The 24,480-nt window shown below is 43.7% G+C and overlaps 1 protein-coding gene across 1 annotated transcript in view; it reads right to left on the bottom strand.

Moving 5' to 3' along the window:
- YLPM1 (YLP motif containing 1) overlaps positions 1-24,480 on the bottom strand; it is a gene marked incomplete in the record, with an annotated part of 1,534,972 nt that overhangs the window by 263,202 nt on the left and 1,247,290 nt on the right. Inside the window, 1 exon segment of the mRNA XM_044073602.1 lies at positions 11,805-11,853. Coding sequence (XP_043929537.1) covers positions 11,805-11,853 — 49 coding nt within the window.

Genomic DNA, 24,480 nt, shown 5'->3' on the forward strand with positions numbered 1-24,480 from the left:
GCATTGGTATTTACCCTTTTTTGCTGACATCGGCTATGACTAGCTACAACAAACCAAGCTTTAGCAAGATAATTAGAAGAAACCTCCCCAACGGGGTACTTAGCTTTTTAGACGTGTGCGATAAAGGAGCGAAGCACACAATGTGTCGGTCGTCTGCGGCTGAAAAGTTCTGAGGTCTGTGCATGCAGACGTCACATTTAAGGACCCTGGTATATGGCCCTACGTGTGACGTCCCATGCAGCTGCAACAGCCAAGCTGAAGCTTTTGTACAGGAGCCAAATTACGGGTCTGAGGCGGAAAATCCCACAACAAGAACACTGCAACATAGGAATAGAAGGACATCCAGTGCTGTCTTAGCCAAAGGGGGGGGGTCACCAACAAGATTTTTGGTTTGCCCTGCTGTACTTTCAGCAGAACTTTCTGAATGAGTGGGAAGGGTGGAATGCATAAAGAAACATCCCCTTCCACGAAAATCATATGGCGTCCACCTTCCATATCAGAGGCTCTGGGGGTCTGGCACAAAACTTTGGAAGTTGTCTGTTCAAGGGGAAGGCATAAAGATCTACTTGAGTACCCCCACTCATGGAAATGGTCCAGAAACACATCCCTGTGAAGCGTCCATTTGTGGGCTTGTGTCACGGACCTGCTGAGTGTCTGCCAAAATATTCTGAGCTGAGGGAAAGTAAATGGCTAGTAATGTGATCTTTGCTTGAGAAACAATCTCCCAACCTGCAAAGCAGCATGATTTTGTGCTCCCCTCCCCACTTGTTCACAAACCAAAGGACCGTGGTGTTGTCCCTGAACAGTTTCAAGAGACCTGTGCCGAAAGACCAGAAAGCGTAGAGCGCTAGAATGAAAGCCCTCATCTCTTTGAAGTTGATATGTTGTTTCCTTATGGAATGAGACCAGAGGTCTTGGACTTTTAAGTGTCCCAATGTTGCTCCCCACCCTATGTCTGAAGCATCTGTAAATAGTTCCTGCACAGGTTGTGGAGCCTGTAAAGGAAGACCTGGATTCAGAGAAATTTGTTTATTCCACCAGCGTATCGCCTTCTTCAGAAAAGGAGAAGAGGAAGAATATCGCCTTCTTCAGAAAAGGAGAATATCGCCTTCTTCAGAAAAGGAGAAGAGGGAGAATATCGCCTTCTTCAGAAAAGGAGAAGAGGGAGAATATCGCCTTCTTCAGAAAAGGAGAAGAGGGAGAACAAACTTCAGAAGGCGAGCATGCTGGCACCAGAGTGTTTTCAGGCGAAGGGTAACGTGGGAATTACAGATGCCATGAACCCTAGCATGCAGAGAAACTTTGACACTGAACTTAGAGGAAGCAAGTGTTGGAAACAGGTCAGAAGGGACTGCATTTTTTGTGAAGGGAGAATGGGTATCGTAAGGTCTCTTTATTCTGCAGCCCAGGACACACTGAGAAGGGCTGAGACACGACTGGTTGTAGTTGAAAGTGAACCCCAGGCCTTGAGGCAGAGACGTGGTGTTTTTTGAGGTTCTGCTGCAGAATGTCTGGATGATTAGCTTGAATTAGCAGGGTATCCAGGTAAGGGTAAATCAGAATTCCTTGATGTCTGCAAAAGGCAATGACAGGAACCAAGCATTTTGTGAAGATCCTTAGAGCTGTGGAGAATCCAAAGAGCAAAGCACAGAACTGAAAATGAGTGGAAGCAACAGAAAAACTTAAGTATTTCCTAAACAAAGGGTGAACAGGAATATGAAGATACGTGGCCTTGATGTCTAGAGAAATCAAGAAGCAAAAGAGGGAACAGAGCCTCAAAAGTGAGCATGCGGAAGGTAGGAACCTGAAAAAATAGTGCGAGTTGGGACACATCTATCATTAATCTCCATGGACCATCTTTCCTGGGGATTATGAACAACCTGGAGTAGAACCCTTTTCCTCTTTGCAGAGGGGGAACTTCCTGAATGGTTCCCCTGATAGATAGAGTCTTTTAACACCTGAGGAAAAAGAAGGATCTGGTCTCTATGGGGTTGAGGGATGCCCATGAAAGGTGGAATGGACTTTCAGACTATGTAAGTAACCATTTTGAACAACTGAAAGGACCCATTTGTCTATGGAAATGCTTGTCCAGGAAAGAGGGAAGTAAGAAAGTAAGAGTGGTGTTGGGAAAGAGTGATGTTGGAAAGATTGGGCAGGCAGTCACAGACTACCTGGTTTGTCAGGAAAGGGGGGCTTTGAGCTGAGGTTGGCTGAGATCTAGAGGAGCTCTGTCTGCATGCCACTTTCCTGTGAGGGAGGGGAGGAATATATGCCTTCTTCCTCACAAAATGAGGTTTTGAAGGATAATTCTTACGATACTTTGGGACTGGGGACACAAAAAATGTGCTACAGTTCCTGTATCTCTTCTTTTTCTTTGTAAAGTTTTGAAAAGGGCAGCAGCATTAGCACCAAAAAGAGCAGAATTGCCAAGAAGTGTATCCTTAAGTTTTGCTTTGATATCATCAGACAAAGGCTGCAATCTTAGCCAAGAACTTCTTCCCAGTACAGATCCTGATGCAACTGATCTAGCAGATACCTCAACTGCATCATAACTGCACTTAATGGAGTGTTTCTTGGGAGGAGGCCGTCAATAGGGATGAAAGCTGTGCTTTAGCACCGCAATTAGGAAGATCTGTCAACAGCTGAAAAGCTTGGGAAATCAAGGCCAGAACACATTTAGACATAGGTGTCTGACTGTTAATAGCCCTGAAGGCTAAGGCAGAGGATGTGTAGACTTTTATACCTACCCTCTATCATTTTGCTGTCTTTATCTGAGGGGAGAAGGGTAGTAGATGGCAGCAGTCTGAAAGGTTTATCTGCAGACACTAAAATAAGAGGAGGATTTGCAGGGAGATATTTGAAAATATATTTACTGTCTCTCAGGGACCTTGTAAAAACCTATCCAGCCCTTTAGAGACAGGTGGTTGAGAGTCTGGATTTTTTGACACTGAAAGAAAGGTATCCTGGAAAGCAGAAAGTACAGGTGGAATGGCTGAAGAAGGGGAGTCCATCTGTAACAGATGATAATACCTCTTTTGCACTTCAGAAACGTGTGAGCTTCCCCACAAACTCTATCATCCTTGAGATAGTCTCTCCAAAGGATATGTCTTCCTCAGGGGAGTCCCCTTCATTGGAATCTACTTCAGGGGAAGCATACCCTAAGGGAAAGTCAATTTGTGTTGAGTAAGCTAAAGACTCATCTGAGGATGAAACCACTACTTCCCTCAGAGACCTCCTGTTCTATAGCAGAACTCCTAGGTAACGAGGGAGGAGAGAACAATGGAGTAAGAGTTTGAGTAGAGGAAGGTCTTCGGGCTAGAAAAGCATTAAGAATTCCTTGGGAAAAGGCATGCCAGTCTAGAGAATGATCCTGAGAGTAAGAAGCATGTTTTTGTTTCTTCTTAAGGGGAGGATCAACTCTAGGCTGGGATAGATGGGCCAACGTAGGCCTAGGTTCTGACAGACAGACTGTCTTGAACAGCTAAGCCAGGAGAAGTACTTGAAGGAACGTTAAAGTAGTGGGCCCCAGGTCCCCCTTACCATCCTGAATGGACATCTGCAAAGCAGTTAATGGAACTCTCCTTAATGGCTTCTAAACCGGTACCCATTGCAGGAAGCGAACCAGGCACCAAATGGGCCTTAACTGGCCTCAAGAGGGACGTTTCAAGTTCAGAGGAGCAGCCGAAGATTCAGGCCTAATCTTTTTTTGCCGTACCCTCCATTGTCAGCACTAGTCACTTGAGTCTCTGAATCTCGAGGTAGATGTTAAGGGCAGAAAGACGACTGCAGAGCGTCTTGGGGACAAACACCTAACACATCCTGCAAGCCTTATAGTTGTGAATGGACCCCAGACAGAAAAGACACTGATCATGGTTATCTTTGTGTGGAATCTGTTTTCCACAAGGGCACTTGCCCTTCTTGGATGACATTAACCTTGAGAACCATGCAGTAGCAAGAAAAGACAAAAGAATTCCCTACAGAGCACTTATCAAACAGCAACTACTCGGCAACCTGATGAATGGTAGAAGATGGAGTTCGGACTGGCAGCAGAGAAGTGAAGATGATGGTATGTGCAGATGTCACTTTTATGGCCTACGTTGGCTGCTATGCTATGTGCAACATCACATGTACCAAGCTGTAGTAAAAGTCTTTGGTATACTGGCTGGATGTTCGGGTCCCTCATGTTATGAATACTGCAACATGGGACTAGAAGGACATCAATGAGTAGTAGCTTGTACTGTTCAGACAAACGCAATTTAGACCTGCATGAAGCTTGGAAATACCACATACATCATACTAAATATTAAAGCAAAACAAAAAGAAAATCTTCCAGCCACCAAAAACATGCAATATTTTCAAAAAAATGCCAAGTCCGTTAATGAACCATACACTAAAAATACAAACCATCAATGTTCTTATGTAACAGCAGTAAAACTTACTACAAACAGTACAGTTGTGCACACTTACCATAAATGTAAATGTTCAAGTGTAGTCAGTGTTGCAGTCATCACATTTGGGTTATCCCTACCAGGGTAGCCCTTGGCCAGCCCAAATACCAGAGGCTTAGTATTTCTGTGTCGGTTGCTGTCGCTTCAGGACTGACGTCAGGTCGTCAGTAGTATAAAGTAAGGCAGCAAACGCCATTACATCAGTTTTTCTTGTCCTAACCTGTCAGGAGGCCCCAAGTAGGAGCCAGGTTCTGAAGGAAGAACCTTAGCAGTACAAAGTAAATACCAATATGTCCCTTGTAAGGAAAGAGAAGAAAAGGGGGGTGGAGGGAGGGAAACCAGGACTGCAACAGTGAACACACTCTAACATCTACATTTATGGTAGGTGTACACAACTGTACTATGTACTGCACTATGTTCTTCATCCTTCACTGTTGCAGTCATCACATTTGGGTTGATTCCCAAAGCTGAGGAAAAGGGTGGAGGCAGTCAAGGAAACTAGGGGCTGCCTGGGATGCACTGCAAGACTGCAGAGGCAAACCCTGAACTGGATTTGGAGAAGAGAGGCAGGTGGTAATGTCTGGTAAAAGTGTGAACAGATGTCCAACTGGCAACCTCCAGGATGTCCCTGGTGGGGACTCCTCTGAGGAAAGCTGCAGAGGTGGAGGCTGCTCTTGGGGAGTGAGTCCTGACCCCCTTGGGGGGAGGCTTTCCATGTTGTTTGTAGCAGAAATGGATGCAGTGTGCTATCCATTTGGAAATAGTTTGTTTGGAGATGGCTTTGCCTTCTGCCCCTGTAGCAAAGCTAACCAGCAACTCAGACTTTCTGAAGGATTTGGTCCTGTCTAGATAGAATCTGAGCTGTCTGTGCACATCTAGACTGTGCAGGATCCTTTCCCCCTTGTTCTGGGGATTAGGGAAAAAGATGGGCAAATGAATGGATTGGTTGAGAGTCACACTAGACACCACCTTGGGCATGAAGGACGGGTTAGTTCTGGGGGATACCTTGTCAGCATGGAAGATGATGAAGGGTTCCACAGCCATGAGCGCTTGCAGCTCGGAGACTCTTCTGGCTGAAGTGATGGCCAGAAGGAAAGCTGCCTTCTAAGAGAGAAATTTTAGCTCTGCAGAAGAAGCTGGTTCGAAGGGGGGCAGGGTGAACTTTTCCAACACAAAGTTAAGGTCCCAAGCTGGGGGTGGTGCTCTTCTGGGTGGCCTCAAATTGCTAGCCTCTCTTAGGAACTGTTTGATCAAATGGTGTAAGAAAAGGGGCTGCTCAGTGGGGAAATGAGCAGAGATAGGAGAATCATGAATTTTTGCAGAGGACAAAGAGAGGCCACTGATGAGAGGAAGGGAGGGCTGTGCCGTATTGGCGCTCTCAGTCTGAATCCAGGTGCAGAATCTTTTCCATTTGTCAGCATAAGACTTTCTAGTGCTAGGATGTCTGGCCTCATGTATAACATCTAGAACCTGTTTACTGAGGTTGGCAGATTGATCGGGGGTTAGGGACTAAGCTAAGCTGGCAAATTGAGTATCTGCAATTGTGGGTGCATGAATTCCTCTTCCCTCTGGGTCAGGAGGTTTGGAATCTGAGGAAGATGCCATGGTGGCAGAGGGGACAGGCTGTGCAGCAAGGGGTACCAGTGCTGGCGAGGCCAGTCTGGAACTATAAGAATTGTCCTTGGTTTTTCCTCCTTTATTTTGAGCAGTACCCTGGGGATGAGAGGTAGTGAAGGAAAGGCATAGACCGACAGATTGACGCAGGGGAAGGACAGGGCAATTTCCAAGCCATGCAGTGATGCTCCCTGGTGCAGAATTTGCTGAGCTGATGGTTGGGTGTGGGAGGCAAACAGGTCGACCTTCGGGGTGCCCCCATTTCTGAGTTATTAGGGTGAAGGTTCTTCTGTTGAGCTGCCACTCGTGTGGGGCCAGAAGATTTCTGCTTAATTTGTCTGCCAGAGAGCTGAGAGAACCTGGTAGGAATCGTGCTAACAGGTGTAGTTGCATGGCAGAGGCTGTGTGCCAAGGGTCATGGCCAGCCTGCATAGAGTGAGTCCCTCTCTGCTTGTTCATATACCACATCACAGCGGTGTTGTCTGTTTTGATCAGGATAGCCCCTGGGGAGAGAAGGGGCTTGAAAACTATCAAGGCGTGCTGGAGAGCCATCATCTCTTTTTGGTTGATATACAGAGGGATTTGCTGCGGGCTCCATTGGCCCTGTATGCACCTGCCGTCCAGGTGTGCACCCCAAGCATAGTCTGACGCGTCTGTGGTGAGAGTCTGGGCAGCAGGGGGGGGGGGTGAGAAAGGTAGTCCCTTGTTGTGGGAGCATGCTGTTGCCCACTAAAGAAAATATTTTCTGAGGCAAGGAATTATAGGCATAAGAGGCTCCAGGTCTTGAGATTGTTGACACCAAAGACTTTTTAAGTAGCACTGAAGTTTCCTCATATGCAGTCTGGCATACGGAATGAGTAGTATGCAAGATGTCATGAACCCCAGAGCTTGCAGGATCTTCCTTGCAGATAACTGGGGTCTTGTGGCTAGTTGAGAGAAGTAGGCTGTCAGGAAAATTTGCTTTTCTGGTGTAAGGAATGCCATCTGGGATGCTGTGTCCAGGCTTGCTCCCAGGAATATAATCCTTTGGGTGGGCACCTGTTTGGATTTCTTTTCGTTGATAGTGTACCCTAGAGAGGTCAGGAGGGACTTTACAAAGGCCAGGTGCTTGAGCAGCTTTTCCTGGCTGTCTGCCTGAATTAGGCAATCATCTAAGTATGGGTAAATCTGGATATCCCTTTGTTTGCAAAAGGCAATGGCCGGAGCCAGACATTTTGTGAAAACTCTAGGAGCAGTAGATAAGCCAAAGGGAAGCGCAGAGAACTGAAAGTGCTGAGATCCAACCCTGAAAATGAGATAATTCCTGCATGATCCCCTGATAGGAATGTGGAGGTAGGCCTCTTTTAGATCTAGGGTGGCTAGCCAAGCGTCCTTGGAGAGCATGGGTAGCAGCTGCTGGAGGGTGAGCATTTTGAATTCTGGGATCACCAGGAAGGTGTTTAAAATGGATAAATCGAGGATGGGGGGCCAGGTGCCCTCTTTTCTGGTCACCAGAAAAAGTCTGGAGTAGAAACCTTGGCCTGTCTGTTCTGCAGGAATGTGCTCTACTGCCCTCGTAGAAAGCAAGGAAAGGATGTTTGTGAGCCTCTGCCCACTGGTTTGGAGGTAGATCTGGGAACCCTTTTGGGGGTGGAAGGATGTGGAAAGAAAATTTGTATCCCTGGGACACTATGTTGAGAACCCAGCAGTCATTGGTAATGGTGGCCTAGGTGCTTACGTGAAAGGAGAGTTTTCCTCCTAGGGGTAAGTGAAGGTGGGCAGAGGGTGGGGGAGGTGAGTCATTGTGAAATCTTACCATAAGGGGATGGCTTAGAACTCCCTTGTTTTGAAGTGGAGGTAGTCCACTGCTTACATCTCTGTACTCCCTGTGGTTGCTGTCTGGGGGGGGGGTCTAGTTCCCTGGGGCCTGGCCTGGACTGGTTTAGTGGAAGCAGGAAAGGACCAGTGCTTGGTGGGACAATGCCTGCTGGACCTGTAAGAAATCCTTAACTGTCTGCATAGATTTTGCTTTTTCTTCCATCTTTTTTAAGACCTCTTCTACCTTAATGCCAAATAAATTGTCTTTGTGTAAGGGGGCATCCAACAATTTAGATTTGACATGGTCTGGCAAGAACTGTTCCTTAAGCCATGCATGCCTTCTAATGACAGATCTAGTGACTGCTGCCCTGCAAGAAGCTTCTAGGGTGTCAAAACCACAGTGCAAGGTGTGTTTAGTTACTTGAGTTGCAGAATGCATTAACTCTTGTAACTCTTTAGATTCTGCACAAGCAGGAAAGGAAGACATTTTTTGTTTGAGAAGTTCCAGGGTATGTTGCTGAAATTTTAGCATATGGAACTGACAATATAGTGCCCTGACATCAAGAGTAGCTGAGGTGTATACATTTTTATCCCATCTGTCTACTGCTCAGGAATCCCTATCTGAGGGGGTGGGATTCTTAGCAGAGGTTGCTGTAATCTCTTTAGACCCTTGAGAAATTACCTCAGGGTCAGCAGTAGAATTTTTAAAAAGAAATTTGCGTGAGTTGGGGACTCTATTGTGGGTGCAGGAGGGAGGGTGTCAGGAGTCAAGCTGGATTCCGGGAAAACATCCTCCACAACATACAGGACTGGGGGATGGACAAGGGTCTGTGCTGTGGACGATCTACGAATTCCCTGAGTCTCTTTTTAGACTGAGGGTAGTCCTGACTCTCCCATTGGAAATGCTCCCTTAAGGTATGATGGGTTTTCCCAAAGGAAAAATCCTCTGGGGTAGAGGCTGAAGGGATGGAATCCTCTGCACCAGAATCCTTATAAGTAGAGAGGGGTTGCATGTTTTCATATTCAGATGCATCAGAATCATCTGACTCTTGTTCAGACAGAACTACATGGGACAGATCTCTTTTCCTTTTGGAGGGGGTAGCTTGGCTTCCCCTGATCAGCATGATAAGGTCTTCTACCATTTTAAGCATTTGAGACAGAGACAAGGAAGCAAGTGCCTAAGATTGGGATGTCGGTTTCTTGGGTGTGGTTCATACTCTGGGCCTAAGAAACTCAGGTCGTTTCCGAAAGAATGGTAGTTGCGAAAGACGGCGGTTTGTGTTGAGAATCGGTAGTGCGAAGGACTTCCTCGGAAGCCAGTGCCTGCTCAGTGGCGCCAGACCCATCCAAGGTAGAGATGACCGCAGGATCCTTAGTCGAAGAGTTTTGCGACATACCGGACTCCAAAAGGGTCTCGGTAGCAGCCTGCGAATCCACAGAACCGGGTATTGGGCCGCGAAAGCGCCTCACTGAGGACCGGAGAACTGATGACTAGCTTAACGGGAGCGTCATCAATAGGTCTTAACCTGTGCAGTCTGTCTCTGTCTTTATCTTTACTTTTTTCGGAAGATCTGCTGTCGGATGGCTTACTGAAGCCATATCGGAGTTTGAGGACTGTAAGCGAAAATATCTAGCTACAATAAGGGCCCGATGACGGACAGTTCTGGCATTGAACAAAGCACAAAAGCGACAATGGAGGAAGTCGTGGTCTGGGCCTAAACAAGTGACGCAGTAAGAATGAAAGCCTCGGTGTGGTATTTGCTTTCCACAGGCGAGACCAGTTGTCAACTTTTTCTGACATCGGTTAGTGCAAAAAAAAAAAAAAAAAAAAAAAGATCCCCAATGGGGTACTTAGCTTTAGAAGACTTCAGCTTAAATTCGGTAAACGAAACTCAGGTAGCGGCAGACCAGCACTCATGCAAACTGCTTCGGGTTCCACGGCAAGAAAGACTGATGTAATGGTGTCGGCTGCCTTACTTTATACTACAGACGACCTGACATCAATCCTGAAGCGATAGGAACAGACGCAGAAATACTAAGCCTCTGGCATTTGGGCCGGCCAAAGGCTACCCTGGCAGGGATAACCAAAATGTGATAACTGCAACAGTGAAACACGAAGAACATCTTTTTATGATACCTTCAGTACGCTGTGTGATCTACTACAGAGACAGCGGCACATAAAATGCAGTTCATCATCTGACTAGCAAAATGCAAGACAAAATCTGAACTCGGCAAACACTCCATGCAAAAATTTATTAAGCAATGTGTTTAGACAAAGTGAAAAGAAAGGAGTTAAACCAGTGTATAACCTATACTTCTACTACAAAAATAAGGCATTCTGCTTAGAAAATGCTCTGACATACTGCAACTGTAATAATAAGCAAAGTGTTAAAAGTCAGTAAATCTGTATATATTTTTCAAGTGCTACGATGAACACTCCTTGCAACGATGGGAACTTCACTAAACGAGCAGTGGCTATGACAGCAATTTGTTCTCCTTTCGCAAGTATTTAATTTCATGCTACTGCCCAACAAAAATGTTTACTTCAACTGCCCCTTCTAGGCTGAAACTGCGGCTACATACCAAAAAAATGACCACATCAATTCTGAATAGTAAAGCACAAAAAAGAAGTGTTCTTGTAAACAATGGGAACAGGGCACTGTAAAAAGTAACTGTTTTTTAAAAACAGAGAGGAAGAGATCAAAGGTATTAACTTCTTCCATTTTACCCTTTTATTTAGTTTGTTGAACAAAGCAGCCATGTACCAACTGAATGTCCACAGTGTACCTGCCCTTCCCTCTATGGGGCACAGCCGGTTGGGCTGAACCCCACAACAGCCTTTCAAATCTACCCCCTCAGAATTAGGTACCACCCCTTGTAATACACTCAGCCAACTGCTACTATACAAGCATACTGGCCAGCAAGGCAATACAGTATTATTTTGAACAATCTGAAAGCGTACACACAACTAGCCCTGCTGCTACTAGGACTACACTCCTACAATGCCCTTTCCTTTCAAAGTGATGAAGTATGCAGCTGCGTGCCGAATCCTACCCTTCCTAACCATGAAGGCAATTAGGTTTCCAGTGGTACAGAAGCTGCAACTCAACTCACAAAACATGAACCAATTATGACCAATGAGAAATCTCAAACAATTTTAGAGCCTTTGGCTGGTCAATATTTCCTATATTTCTGCCTGACATCTCAGCCAAGCACAACATAATGCAGGACAACTGAACATGAACTGTGGCTGTCACAGAGTCTTTAATCTAAAACTATCCAAGATTCAAGCAGACTTGCACTTTGAAAATGGGGGTTCTCAACTCATGGACAACTGAGGCCACCTCTGCGCCAAGCTACTAATGGAAAATCCTTTAATAAATGGGAGGAAGACAATTGGGAAGCAGTTTGTGCTGTTATGCCCACCCTCTTTGCTGCAGGGGTTTCCTTCCTAGTATGGCTGCTCTCTAGCTTCCATAAGACTATATGTAAGTAAGCAAGCAGTGTTCCTCTTCCACAGGGAGAGCTACAAAACAACTGTCCTTCTAATAACATTTGGCAATGTAACAAGTTACTCAGCTCTGCAGTGTTTGACATGGAAGTAAAAAAAAAACTGGGACTGTACGAGAAGCACTACCAAATCCCCAAAACAATTGGACAACCCAATTTAACTTTATTAAAAGAAAATGCCATCATGATCTTTACTCCTTAAATCCAGCCACTCCCTGCACTTTAAGCAAGCAGCTAGGTCCTAATGAATTTAAAAAATGTGCTCATTAACTGTGGCCTACTCTAACAAATGAGCATAAAGATGACCAGTCAGTCCAGCAACAAACTAGCAATGAATAAATAAGGGGAAACTAAAACTGCACTAACAAGTGAAAGAAAAATTGACTAGCTTTATACTAGAAAAAACAATGGGGTAAAATCAAAGAAAATACCTACCTAGTTTTGCTTCCGAAGTATCCATCTCCCATTTGCTTTTCGGAAGGCCCTAAATCACACACAGAAAGAGGCTTGCAGGGTTAGACAAAAGGAAAACAATCATATTGTTCTGTAAAATGGACAATAAAACCTAAAACCATGGGAACATAGCCTATGTGCAATGGCTACATATATCAAATATCTGAACAAAAAGCATGGACCTTTTTAACTTGAACCTGAAAGCATTCTACATGCTATTTATTGCACGAAATTACACATTTCAGTCAGGGTGGTTTCAACATTACCAGATCTTTTTCACCAAGCATTCACAATATATCCCTTGAAAAGGGTGGTAGACAAATTCAGATGAAAAAAAACTGTGAAAACTGCTGCAATGCCACTGATATCCTCTGCACTACTTGCAATCTGTTCTGTTGACGATACTTGTATGCCGTAACAGCATCATACAAACCAAAAAGGAAAACAGCAGAGTCTTTGATGACATGGTGAAATTAAGTGTGGCATCAAATCAAATAAATACGGTAAACTGCAAGCTACTGCTAAAAATAATACAGTGAGTTCAACTATTAAGCGAAACCCAGCTGACTATTTTGTCTCTCATTCAGAGGCATGTGATACAAATGAAATAAGCAGCAACGTTGTCACAGTTTCTCATCAAGACTTACCAGTGTACATATTAAACACCACACCGTTAGACTCGTTTCTCTGTATCACCAAAATCATGCATGCCAGGTGGTATTTGTTGACTGGTCAAAAACGCTACACAGTGTACACTGCTATGGGAACTATGACCATAACATACATGGCTACTTATTAAAAGTCAGCTTAAAGTGCAGTCAAGCTTCAGGTTAAATGTATTACCTGCACATCACCACTGAAATGAAGGCATAGGTACTGTTTTCATAAAATTCATAAATCATATTTTTGATTCAACATAGAGTAATCAAAACGAAGCTTTAAGCAGGTTTTAATCTAAAATAGTGCAATAAACAATGCCTTCTATATGCAGTTTCAAACATATTTAAAACTATGGATACATAATAATATTGAACACATACAAAAAATGACATGTTAATTTCAGAATATGTTTTAAACTTCTGTACAAGCTTACCCATCAAAGCTACAAAACACATTAGGTTAGCAATATCATGTAAGATGCACAACTTATCTAAAAGACTCAAAAACAATGCACAGTAGAAAACAGGCTCAGTGCTCTGGCTCTTGGGTAGGGGAAAAACAGTCAGAGGAACATATTTTAGTGAGCACTTCTATGATAATTCAAAAAATATAAAGTGATGTTAACAAAACACTTTAATGGAGAAAGCAGTCTACGCATGTAACCTATGCACAGCTCTCATAACTTACAGTACTGCAATGGCCTTGACGTAAGTTGCTGAAGAACAGTGCTGCTGTCCAGTTTTACCAGCACTGCCTCCCAAACATAAGCATTACACTTAATATACTGATAACATACACATACAGATTGAATTGCATCTCAAGCATACTGAACAAAGTACAATAAGCAATGGAAACCAAAACAACATGCAAAATTTAGGAGATACTACTTAAAGCACTGATCGTCATTAGATGACTTCTACACTTACCACAAAAAGTAATTTCTTTCACCATCCGCAATCCAGGGTCACCCTAACTAAGAGCTACAAATACCGAACCCTAAGGGATATATGGTAAACTACCAAGTGTAACATGTCACTGTGTGCCTCTGCTCCGTAGGAAGAATTCTATCATAAAAACTTAGGCTTCATATTAATGATGGAAACAATGCACATTTCCAGTGCAAAAATCTTCTAGCAAAACTGAGTTTGGGGACATTCAAAATTATATGGCTATCAGGCACAGCCACAGTTGTAATCAACAAGCAGATATTTGCAAGGGCTCATATTGATGGGCAACACGCAAATCTGTATCTGGGTACTCAGTTTTACTATCCCCACAATGCACTAAAATATGGCTAAATCCATCCGAGAGAAGGAAATGACTTGCCAACCACAAGTCGACCAAATAAGAGTCATGATCAGTGAAAAGGACTGTAACTGGAGCCTGACATCAGTTTACATGGGAAACCTGACAGCAACAAACAAACAGTCTAACAAACATGGATATTTTTTTTTTTGGGGGGGGGGTACCAGTTGGACTCACTGCTTGATGTTCTGAACGATGAATAATCTACAGCTTTTCTCCCTCTTGGTGTCCATGGGAATTTTGAGTGTTGCACACTAAAAATTCCAAGTAAAAAAATAAATGCATTAAACATTTTGCTGTGTGACATATAATGCTCCGAGCTGCAAGGTCAGACAAAAGGCAAAAATTTGCACACACCACCTTGCCGCCTAAAAAACTTTGATCTACCTCTCATATCTACAGAATGGTAATGTATGCAGTGACCCTGGGAAATGCTGAAAAATATAAAAGTTACAAAACATTACTCACAGTATAAAATCAAAAGCATTCCTGCTCCCAAGCTAGTTCTACAGGTCTCTGTACATGCACACAAGTCACTATAATTTTTGGTAACAGGCCCAGTTCCTGCAGGGCTCTGGAACAGTCTAATACGCTCAGTACAGGCAAGTACAAAAACTATGACGCAGAGAAAATACAACATGACCACCTCAAATAAAGGAATAAAAACAATCACAAGTAAAAAGGTAAACATCTGCAATTTTAACTCTGGACTAAATATGGCATATTCTGATTTCAAAGGTTCTTCGCGTTTAAAAATGGAATGTCTCAGCACAATTCTATCAAGCAGGTAATTACACTTTCTCACAGCAAGGAAAGGCTAATGTGCAGTTTTGCCACATGTACAAACATCAAGTCAACAAAACCATTATATAAAAAGAGCAGAGCACAGTAGTGGTAAAATGTGTTACGTTTTAGACGCCTTAGGACTCAATTCCATATTCATTTTACAGATATTTTAGTAATATTAAGTGTCACACAATTTTACAGCACTAAGTGCAGTTTTTTCCATCTGTCTTGTGGCAGTCCTAATCACATTGTTCCACTTCAGATTACTTGAACAAGAAATGCTTATTTGTTCATGCCACTTTTGCTATATTTAGTTGTAAAACATGTTTTCTGTAGTTAAAATGAAGCACCTTCATGCTTGTTGAAGAAACTTCTCATACTTTTTTGTTTGATTAACCATATTCTGGACAAAAAACATCCTCAGGAAACTGAACTGCACACGTTTCTAACATTTCTTGTAGCAGTCCTAAAAAGATTACTCCTTTCAAACTACATAAACAAGAAATTACTTAGTGCTGGGGACACCAACCATAATGCACACAAGTCTGCATTTTCTTTTAGTAAATGAGGAAGCTTCTTTCAGCTAAATGTCTTACACTTACTGCTAAACTTTTTTTCCCTTTAATGATGAACTGTACTCCAGACAAAGCACAAAAACTGGTGCAAGACGAGGAAAAAACTTTACTTACAGTGCGCATTTGGACAAAGCATGACATGAATTAGAAAACTGTATCAATGATGAAAACACAGTACATTAGAACAACACAACCAGTCACTGCTGAATATTGAAATAGTATGCTTTCACCAATAGTGTCCTGGGTGCCTTCATAAAGCTGTGAAAATGCAATATGGCAACTGTCAAATCAAGACTTTTTTTTTCATGGGGGGGGGGGGGGGATTGATTCCACAACCCCAGCCCCTCACTTACCTTTATGATCACTGCTCTCTTACCTTTATGATTTCTGCTTTAGAGAAATGTTATCTTGGAAGTTTTCACCACAAATAATCTCCCTTTTTAACACTTTGTTGGTTGTTATGAGCACACGGCTAACTAAATTACTGAATTACAGAAAGCAAACTAAATAAATTTCCACAGATCAACCTGCAACTGTTTTCAACACATCCTTTTCACTAGAAACTGTAGGCACATATTCTGAAAAGGCTGAGGAATTCAGAAATACTGGCAAGCCACAGTGGCATGTAAGTAACATTTTCAATAAATGACAAGACTGCATCTGTCAGAACAAAACATATACTTAAATCCACAACACGTCACAGTTCAAGTTCAATGCATTTACTACAGGCCTGCCTTTCTACAAACAACTATCATGATTTCATACGTTAGGAAAGAATAGCTGTAGAAAGAGAATTTACCACAACAATAAATATTTGAGTAACATATTGTTGTAGCAGTGACCTTTAGATAACACATTTCATGTGAAGTCCAAAGTCTGGCCCAACTTCCAGAGCCTTGTAACCCCCCCCCCCCTACAGGCCGATTGGATTCCTCCTCCACAGGGGTGCTGCAACTCAACCAGAGTAACAGGGAAGAACACATTTTCAGTTCCTGCTCCTGAAGCCAGGGACATCAGGAAATGTACTCTAGGATGCCCCTGAGCAGACCAACCCATAAAATTCAGGTGCTCTTTAGGGCCTTAAACTAACTTGGTACCCCACTGTACACAACACACCCTTCCTAATACTAGGCAGCTTAACCAGAGAACCCAGCGTTCACAGGGATTAAAACTAGCAAGAAAAGCAAGAGGTGCAAGTGTACACAGAAGAAGAGGCAGTGATCTGTTATCTACCCCCTGTCTAGAATGCTTATCAGACACAAGAGGGGAGGAGTGGGGAACTTACTTTAACAGTTATCCTATTCAAACATCTACTAAAATGGCAAATTCCTCGTTCAACTGTGTGTGCCACTGCAATGACCTTTGGAAAGATTCCCAAACCTTATGCACACTATTGGGAAATGGGTTATCTATCTGGGGCAGATTGGGAAAGCCCTGCAGAACAACCATGACAAAACCTGCCTTGCCACCAGACAGTATGTCAAGCCTACAAATGCAAATGTTTGGAAAAGCTGTAAACTGAAGAACAATTGATTGCCTCCAGAAGAGCTCTAGTGTCTATTCTAACAATGCCAGTGTTAGCATATACAGCTCTGTCCCATCTTTGCAGGATTTGCCACTGGTAGAACAACAAAAGGTAAGACCGTTTTCTAGGCCATTAAGAAATGCACGACATGAAGATTTTTATCTTCCTCATCGGTGCAAAATAAACACAGCTGACCATTCTTTCTCAAACCCTTAATTCCAACAAGGCAGTGTCTAAACTGTTGGTGATTTTCCAAGTGCTAAATTCCTTTCCCCTTTAACCTCAGGGTTATGGAAAAAATGGGCAAAATAATGGCTCAGTTTAACCCTAGCATTCTAATCACTTTCAGAATGAAGAAGAATGTGCCCTTATGAAAAACTAAAATGGCTCCCTGCACATACAAATACATACTTGCACATAACACTACAACTGCTGATAAGGCACTGCCATTTTGTTGTAATTGCACAAGGGATATCACAAACAATAGCTTTGTACTGGCTCCTGTTTTTGGCTGCAGCCACTGCTTCAGTGCACACAATGCAAGCTTTTTGTACCATACACTGAACTTCAAAATGCAAGCTTTGGCATATCAGGCACCTTTCTAGTACGCAAGCTGTGCTCATACAAATTACATGAAGTTGTTATGCTATACAGTAAGCAAACTACGTAGAAATACATTTGTTAACAAGGGTAGAGCACTGACCTGACAAGGGTACATTTTAGGTTCAGCCCAGAGCAGTGTCTGGTCACATGAGTTTATGGCTAAAAAGGAGGCAGTGGGAATCAAACCCACTATTGCTGCAGGGTACAGCTGTACTAGTCACAGTTTTAAAACATCTGCACTAGTCAAACATATGTCTTCATTTCTTTGGCTGTCTCAGACTGATAAATGACACTGCAATGCATTTGGATGTTTTTCAGAAAAATCATTTTTTTCTCTCTAGAAGACAGAAATGATTTTATGAAAGCCTTTTTGCCCAGATTACACACTCAATTAATAATTGCACTTTGCATGGGAAATTTTTGTCTGGGTCATGATTTTTTTTTCATTTCCATCAGCATTTTTTATTAAAGTTGTGCAATTTGAATGTCTCTCATTATCTATCTTGTTTGGGTGTGACAGCTGAGCTTTGAAAGTTTTGATTTGTTCTGTTGCCCCATTATTTAGCACCTGCTGAAGTTTCTGCATGTCAGTTGTCATTACTTCTGTTTTGGGTGGGTTGATTTTTATCCCCAATCGTCCAGCATTCTCCTGTAAGGAACATAACACTTGCTGAGCTTTTGGTACTGTTCCTAAGTAGGACAACAGTAATATATGCTACATCTCTGATGTCAATATCAAACACCAGGAAATTCTGCAGAGCACTGCTATACTGAACAGCGCCGAGTACACATTCTCGACATACCTCAGTCTTTACAGTGAAGCGGTCTGACAGCTATGAACACATTTTGACTCTGCTCTGAGCGTCATGACAATGCACTAAACAGCTTACAAACTTATTTAAAAACGATCCTCCCTTGTGGAGTGCATTCCACAACGGTTTCCTATCAACACTGTAAAAAGCAATTAAGTCAACTAAAACCATAACTGTGGTCTAGTTTCCACGCAGTCTTTTAAATCAGCTGACTCAGAATAACTTATCAGTCACTGCCATCCATGGTCAGGTCTGAAGCTGGCCGAGGGGACTCTATGTTTGTCCCAGGTTAACTGGATACATACAACTGACATGAAAACTTTACTAGATGCCAACAGAAGGCCAATGCCCCAATAGTTTTGGCTAACTAATTTGTGACTTGTCTGGTGAACTTGGGAATTTTCCTAAAGTGCAGTTACAGTTTCGGACTTCTGTAAGTGTTTGCCCAGATTACATAATCAAACAATTGCACTTTGCTGCTTTTTAGTTAATTTGCAGTGACTGTAATTTCTTGCATGATTAGTGAACCTGACATGATTATACTAGGTCTGTAAAAAAGCTCCTTCTAAAGGGAAATCACTGCCAAGGACTATTGGTGGTGAGGGACTCAGCCCTTTCTCAAGGTGTTTACACCACCCACTCTTGGATTGCACCAGTTGTCTTGAGAATGGAACCACTTCTCGTCTTGAGGATTGTGGCTTCTTCTGTGAGCATTCCACTACACGTTTTTCAGTAGCATCTGAAATTTCTTTGGCTTTCTTTTCCCCACCACTGATTTTTGTCCTCTTTTAGATTTTTTTCTGACTTATGGTAGTCAAACAAGTCCTTGTCTATTAGCATGGCTTCCTTCTTTAGATCTGAAATTCTTCTGTTCTTTAGATCTGAAATTCTTCTGGCTGAATTGATGATCACTAGAACAAACGTCTTCCTGTTCAAGAACTTTTAAGTGGGAACTGGTTCAAACAGACTAAAAGTTGATGTTTAAAACACAAAATTCAAGCTCCATGGGGAAAGAAAATGCTTTTCTACAGGGAGCTAGGAGAACAGCCCCTTGCAGAAACAGCCTTAATGGACGCTAGGAGGACAGCCCCTTGCAGAAACAGTCTCATTGGGGAGCTAGGAGGATAGTCCCTTGCAGAAACAGCCCTAGTGGGGAGCTAGGAGGATAGCCCCTTGTAGAAAGAGCCCTAGTGGGGAGCTAGGAGGATAGCCCCTTGCAGAAACAGCCCTAGTGGGGAACTAGGAGGATAGCCCCTTGCATAAACAGCCTTATTAGGGAGCTAGGAGGACAGCCCCTTGCAGAAACATCCTTACTGGGCAGCTAGGAGTACAGCCCCTTGTAGAAACAGCCTTATTGGGGAGCTAGGAGGATAGATCCTTGCAGAAACAGCTTTATTAGGGAGCTAGGATAGCCCCTTGCAGAAACAGCCTTGTTGGGGAGTTAGAAGGATAACCCCTTGCAGAAACAGCCTTATTGGGGAGTTAGGAGGATAGCCCCTTGCAGAAACAGCCTTATCGGGGAGCTAGGAGGATAGCTCCTTGCAGAAACAGCCTTAATGTTAACATTGAGGTTAACGGAGTCCACTGGCAAAAAAGTTGATGGGACCAACAGGTGTGTCTTCACTGAACAAGCCACCCCTTTTGCAAATAACTGCTCAAGGCATCTCTAGGGCCATTTCCCCACACATGCATGGCTAGCCTACCAACAAAGCACTCCCCTAAAACATTCACCAACTGCTGGCAGACATCCCAGTATTTTATCTTACAGGTTTGACAACTGACAGCGTGGAAGGCTAAGGGGTTGCTGCACTACACAATTCTCCAAAATTGGTCCAAGACTCCACTCTCCCAGTCACTGAGATGCTACTCTGAGCAATAACCACCTTTGTTACCCTGGTAAGATCCATGGACAACACTGCAGCATATGCCACTGGATTCTTAATATACATGTATGTAAAGGGATACTGGATAAAGGAAAGTTGTGTAAAATCTTACCATAACCATAGATGTCCTTCTCTTCTATGTTGCAGTATTCACTAGTGGGTTTGCCATTCTTCCTATCAGCTTGTTCGGCCAGGTTTCCAAAGCGTTTCCAGTCCCTGATGGTGCATCGGGCATCTGACGTGTTGGCAGGTACTTGGACCATATATGGGACATTTGCACACCTCAGTCCTCAGAACCAAGAAGCCCCAGATGCAGCCAGTCCTGATGGCATAGCCTGTATAGGACCCAAGGAGAGCAGGGGGATGGAGGGAGGGAAGGTATACTGCAACATAGAAAAGAAGGACATCTATGGTTACGGTAAGATTTTACACAACTTTCCTATGTCCTTCTATTCCAGTTTTGCAGTATTCACTAGTTGGGGAATACAAAAGCTCAAAGGTGGCTGTGAGGTGGTCTAGATGAGGATTCCAGGAACCCATGCAGGATAGCCTTGGCAAATCCTGCCCTGGTTCTAGAGATGTGGTCCAGCTTATAGTGTGTGGTGAATGTGTGCAGAGAGGACCAGGTAAGCTGCTTACAGAATGGAATTAGTATCTAGACCTTTAAAGAAAGCTCCAGAGGAGGCCATGGCTCTTGTGGAATGGGCGCTGACGTTGCCCATTACTGTCTTTCCATGGTGAGAGTAACAAAAGGAGATGGCCCTAGCAATCCAGGAAGAGATGGTTTGTTTGCCTATAGCTTTCCCCAGAGCCCAGGGGTGGAATTAAACAAACAGCTGGTCTGATTTGCTTAAAGGCTTTGTCTTATGCAAGTAGAAACTAAGCTACCTGTGGACATCCAGGGAGTGAAGGACTCTCTCACCGTCTCCCTGAGGGTTTGGAAAGAAGCTAGGCAGGTGAATAAGCTGATTTAGAGAGAGGTCATTGACCACTTTGGGAGTGAAGGAGGGGTTAGTCCTGAGGGTGACCCTGTCTATATGGAAATCTAGGAAGGGAGGAGTAGTCATAAGGGCTTGGAGCTCTGAAACCCTCCTGGCTGAAGTCAAAGCTACTAGCAACACTGTTTTCCAAGTGCAAAATTTCAAGTCAGCCTTGCCAGCTCGTTCAAAGGGTGGTAGAGTGAGTTTTTCCAGCACATAGTTAGTGTCCCAGGGAGGAGGGGTCAGTTTTCTTGGGGGGGGGGGGGGTCCTTAAGTGTAAAATACCTTTTAGGCAAGTACAGTTGTGTACACTTACCATAAATGTAGATGTTCGAGTGTATTCACTGTTGCAGTCATTACATTTGGGTTATCTGCGCGCAGTAGCCCTCAGTCGGCCTGATTAACAAAGTCTTGGGTCCTGCGCCAGTTGCTGTCCCTTCTTCCATGACATCAGGTCATCAGGGGTATAAAACACGCAGCTGATTCCATTACATCAGTTTTTCTTGCCCCAGATGTCAGGTGCCCCCCTAATGGGAAGCAATTAAATCTATAAATACAAGGATATGCCTCCAACAAAAAAGCAAATACACCAAAAAGCTATTGAGCATAGTAAGGGAGAGTAGAGCTATAGCCCAAAGAAGAAAGGGGGCTGGAGGGAGGGTAACCAGGATTGCAACAGTGAATACACTCGAAAATCTACATTTATGCTAAGTGTACACAACTGTACTATGTTCTTCCTGTTTCACTGTTGCAGCCATTACATTTGCGTAGATTCCCAAAGCTAAGGTTGGGAGGAGGAATTTAAATAGAATTAGGACCAGCTATAAGGCCCTGCAAGACTGCAGTGGCAAAGCTAGCTCTGGATTCAGAGAAAATTGGCAAATTATAATGCTTGCTGAAAGTATGTACAGAACTCCAGGTAGCAACTTCTAGGATGTCCCTGGTAGGGATGCCCCTGAGAAAGGATGCAGAGTTAGATGCAGCCCTGGTTTAATGGGGTCCGATGCCCTGTGGGATAGGTTTACCATGGTGCTTATAGCAGAAATGAATGCAGTGGCCTATCCATTTTAAAATAGTTTGCTTTGAAATAGCTTTCCCCTCTGTCCCTTCAGCAAATGCCACCAGCATTTGTTCAGATTTCCTTTGAGGTTTAGTCCTATCCAAGTAGAATCTAAGTTGACAGTGCACATCTAAGGAGTGCAGTATCCGTTCCCCTTTGTTCTGTGGGTTAGGAAAGAAGGTAGGCAAATTAATGGACTGATTAAGAGCCACACTGGATACCACCTTGGGCATGAAGGAGGGATTGGTTCTGAGGGACACCCTGTCCGCATGAAAGATGATGAAAGGCTCCACTGCCATAAGGGCCTGTAATTCAGATACCCTTCTTGCTGAAGTGATTGCTAAAAGGAAAGCTGTTTTCCAAGAAAGGAATTTTAAATCTGCAGTACCAGCTGGCTCAAAAGGAGGAAGAGTGAGTTTCTCCAAGACAAAGTTAAGGTCCCAGGCTGGAGTTGGAGATCTCCTGGGTGGCCATAAATTTTTGGCCCCTCTAAGGAACTGCTTGAGCAGTGGGTGAGAGAAGAGGGGAGGCTTTGTGCTATAATGAGCTGAAATGGCTGAGGCATGAATTTTGATGGAGGAAAAGGACAAGCCCTTATGAAGCATCTCAGACAAGTATTGTAGAGTCTGAGGTAAATTGGGCACTGCTGCGTTCATCCCTTGAGATTGGCTCCAGGCACAAAATCTTTTCCATTTTGCAGCATAAGATTTTCTAGTACTAGGCCTCCTTGCCTCTAAAATGATATCCATCACTGATTTACTGAGGGGTGGTAAAGGAGAGATTAGGTAATTAGCCAGGCTGTTAGGTTCAGGGTTTGCAGCTGAGGGTGCAGAATCTGGTTCTCCTGCTGAGACAACAGGGAAGGAGTCTGAGGCAGGTGGCCATGGGGCCAAGCATGACAGTCTGGTGCAATTAAAATCGTCTTTGGCTTGTCCCGTTTTATCTTTAGTAGTACCTTGGAGAGCAGAGGCAGAGGAGGAAAGGCATAAACTGATAGGTTTTTCCAGCTGAAGGATAGAGCATCCACTTTCCAAGCTAGCTTGCAGGGAATCCTTGTGCAAAAGTTGTCCAACTGATGGTTCTAGGGGGGAAACAAACAGGTCTATATCTGGGCTCCCCCCATTTGCTTGTCAACATGTTGAAAATCCTTGGTTCCAGTTTCCACTCGTGTGGGTCCATGAGGTTACTGCTTAGTCCGTCTGCCAGTGTATTTAGTTTTCCTGGCAGGAACTGAGCTTGTAGATTCACTTGGTAGCTCAAGGCTGTGTTCCACAATGCCATGGCTAGTCTGCAGAGGGGGTAAGAATGTGCACCCCCCTGCTTGTTTATGTACCACATGACAGTGGCAGGGGGTAGTGTGAATGGTAGTCCCCTGTTTTGGTGGCAGGCCTCTGCCCACCAAAGGAACTCTAGGCGTAGGCAAGGTATGATCGGAATCATTGCTTCTAGATCCTGAGAATGTTGACACCATAGGCTTTTGAGATACCACTGTAGTTTCCTCATATGCAGCCTTGCATATGAAATTAGAAGAATGCAGGAGGCCATGAACCCCAAGGCTTGCAGTATTTGCCTTGCAGATAACTGGGTTTTTGTGGCCACTTGTTAGAAGTAGGTTGTTAAATGAATCCTCTTCTCTGGCGTGAGGAAAGTCATCTGGGAAGTTGTATTCAAGCTTGCTCCTAGGAATATAATTTGCTGACAGGGTACCAGGTGTGATTTCTTTTCATTTATGGTGTACCCCAGACAAGTCAGCACCCTTTGAACAAAGGCCAGATGATTCAAAAGTATGTCCTGGCCTTCTGCCTGAATTAGACAATCGTCCAGGTATGGGTATATTTGAATATTTCTTTGCCTGCAAAATGCAATGACTGGAGCTAGGCACTTTGTGAATACCCTGGGCGCAGTAGATAAGCCAAAGGGCAGTGCAGAAAACTGATAGTGCATGTAGCCTGCTTTGAAGCGTAGGTATCTTTTTCAAGACTCCCTGATAGGGATGTGCAGGTATGCTTCTTTTAAGTCTAGTGCTGCCAACCATGCATATTTGCCTAGCATAGGAAGTAGCTGGTGAAGAGTCAGCATCTTGAATTTTTGGAATCACCAAATAGGTGTTTAGAGTAGAAAGTTCCAGGATAGGATGCCACGTATTGTCGTTTCTGGGTACCAGGAAAAGTCTCGAATAGAAACCTTGCCCCTTTTCCTCTTTTGGTACCAACTGAATAGCCCCCATGCTTAAGAGAGAGTACTTAATTTTGGGCCTTTGTCCACTGACTTGGGGGTAGATCTGGCCACCTGCTTGGTGTTGGTAACGTGTGGAAGTGAAATCTGTATCCTTGGGACACTATATTTAAAACCCATTTGTCCTGGGTAATGAGTTCCCAGTTTTTGGCCTGCAGACCAATCTTTCCTCCTAAAGGAGCATTCAGTTGGGAAGTGCTTGGAAGTTTTAAAAGCAAGTCATTGAGACAGCTT

This window comes from Protopterus annectens, chromosome 6.part0, assembly GCF_019279795.1.
Source record: "Protopterus annectens isolate FY-2018-M chromosome 6.part0, PAN1.0, whole genome shotgun sequence".
NCBI lineage: Eukaryota > Metazoa > Chordata > Ceratodontiformes > Protopteridae > Protopterus > Protopterus annectens.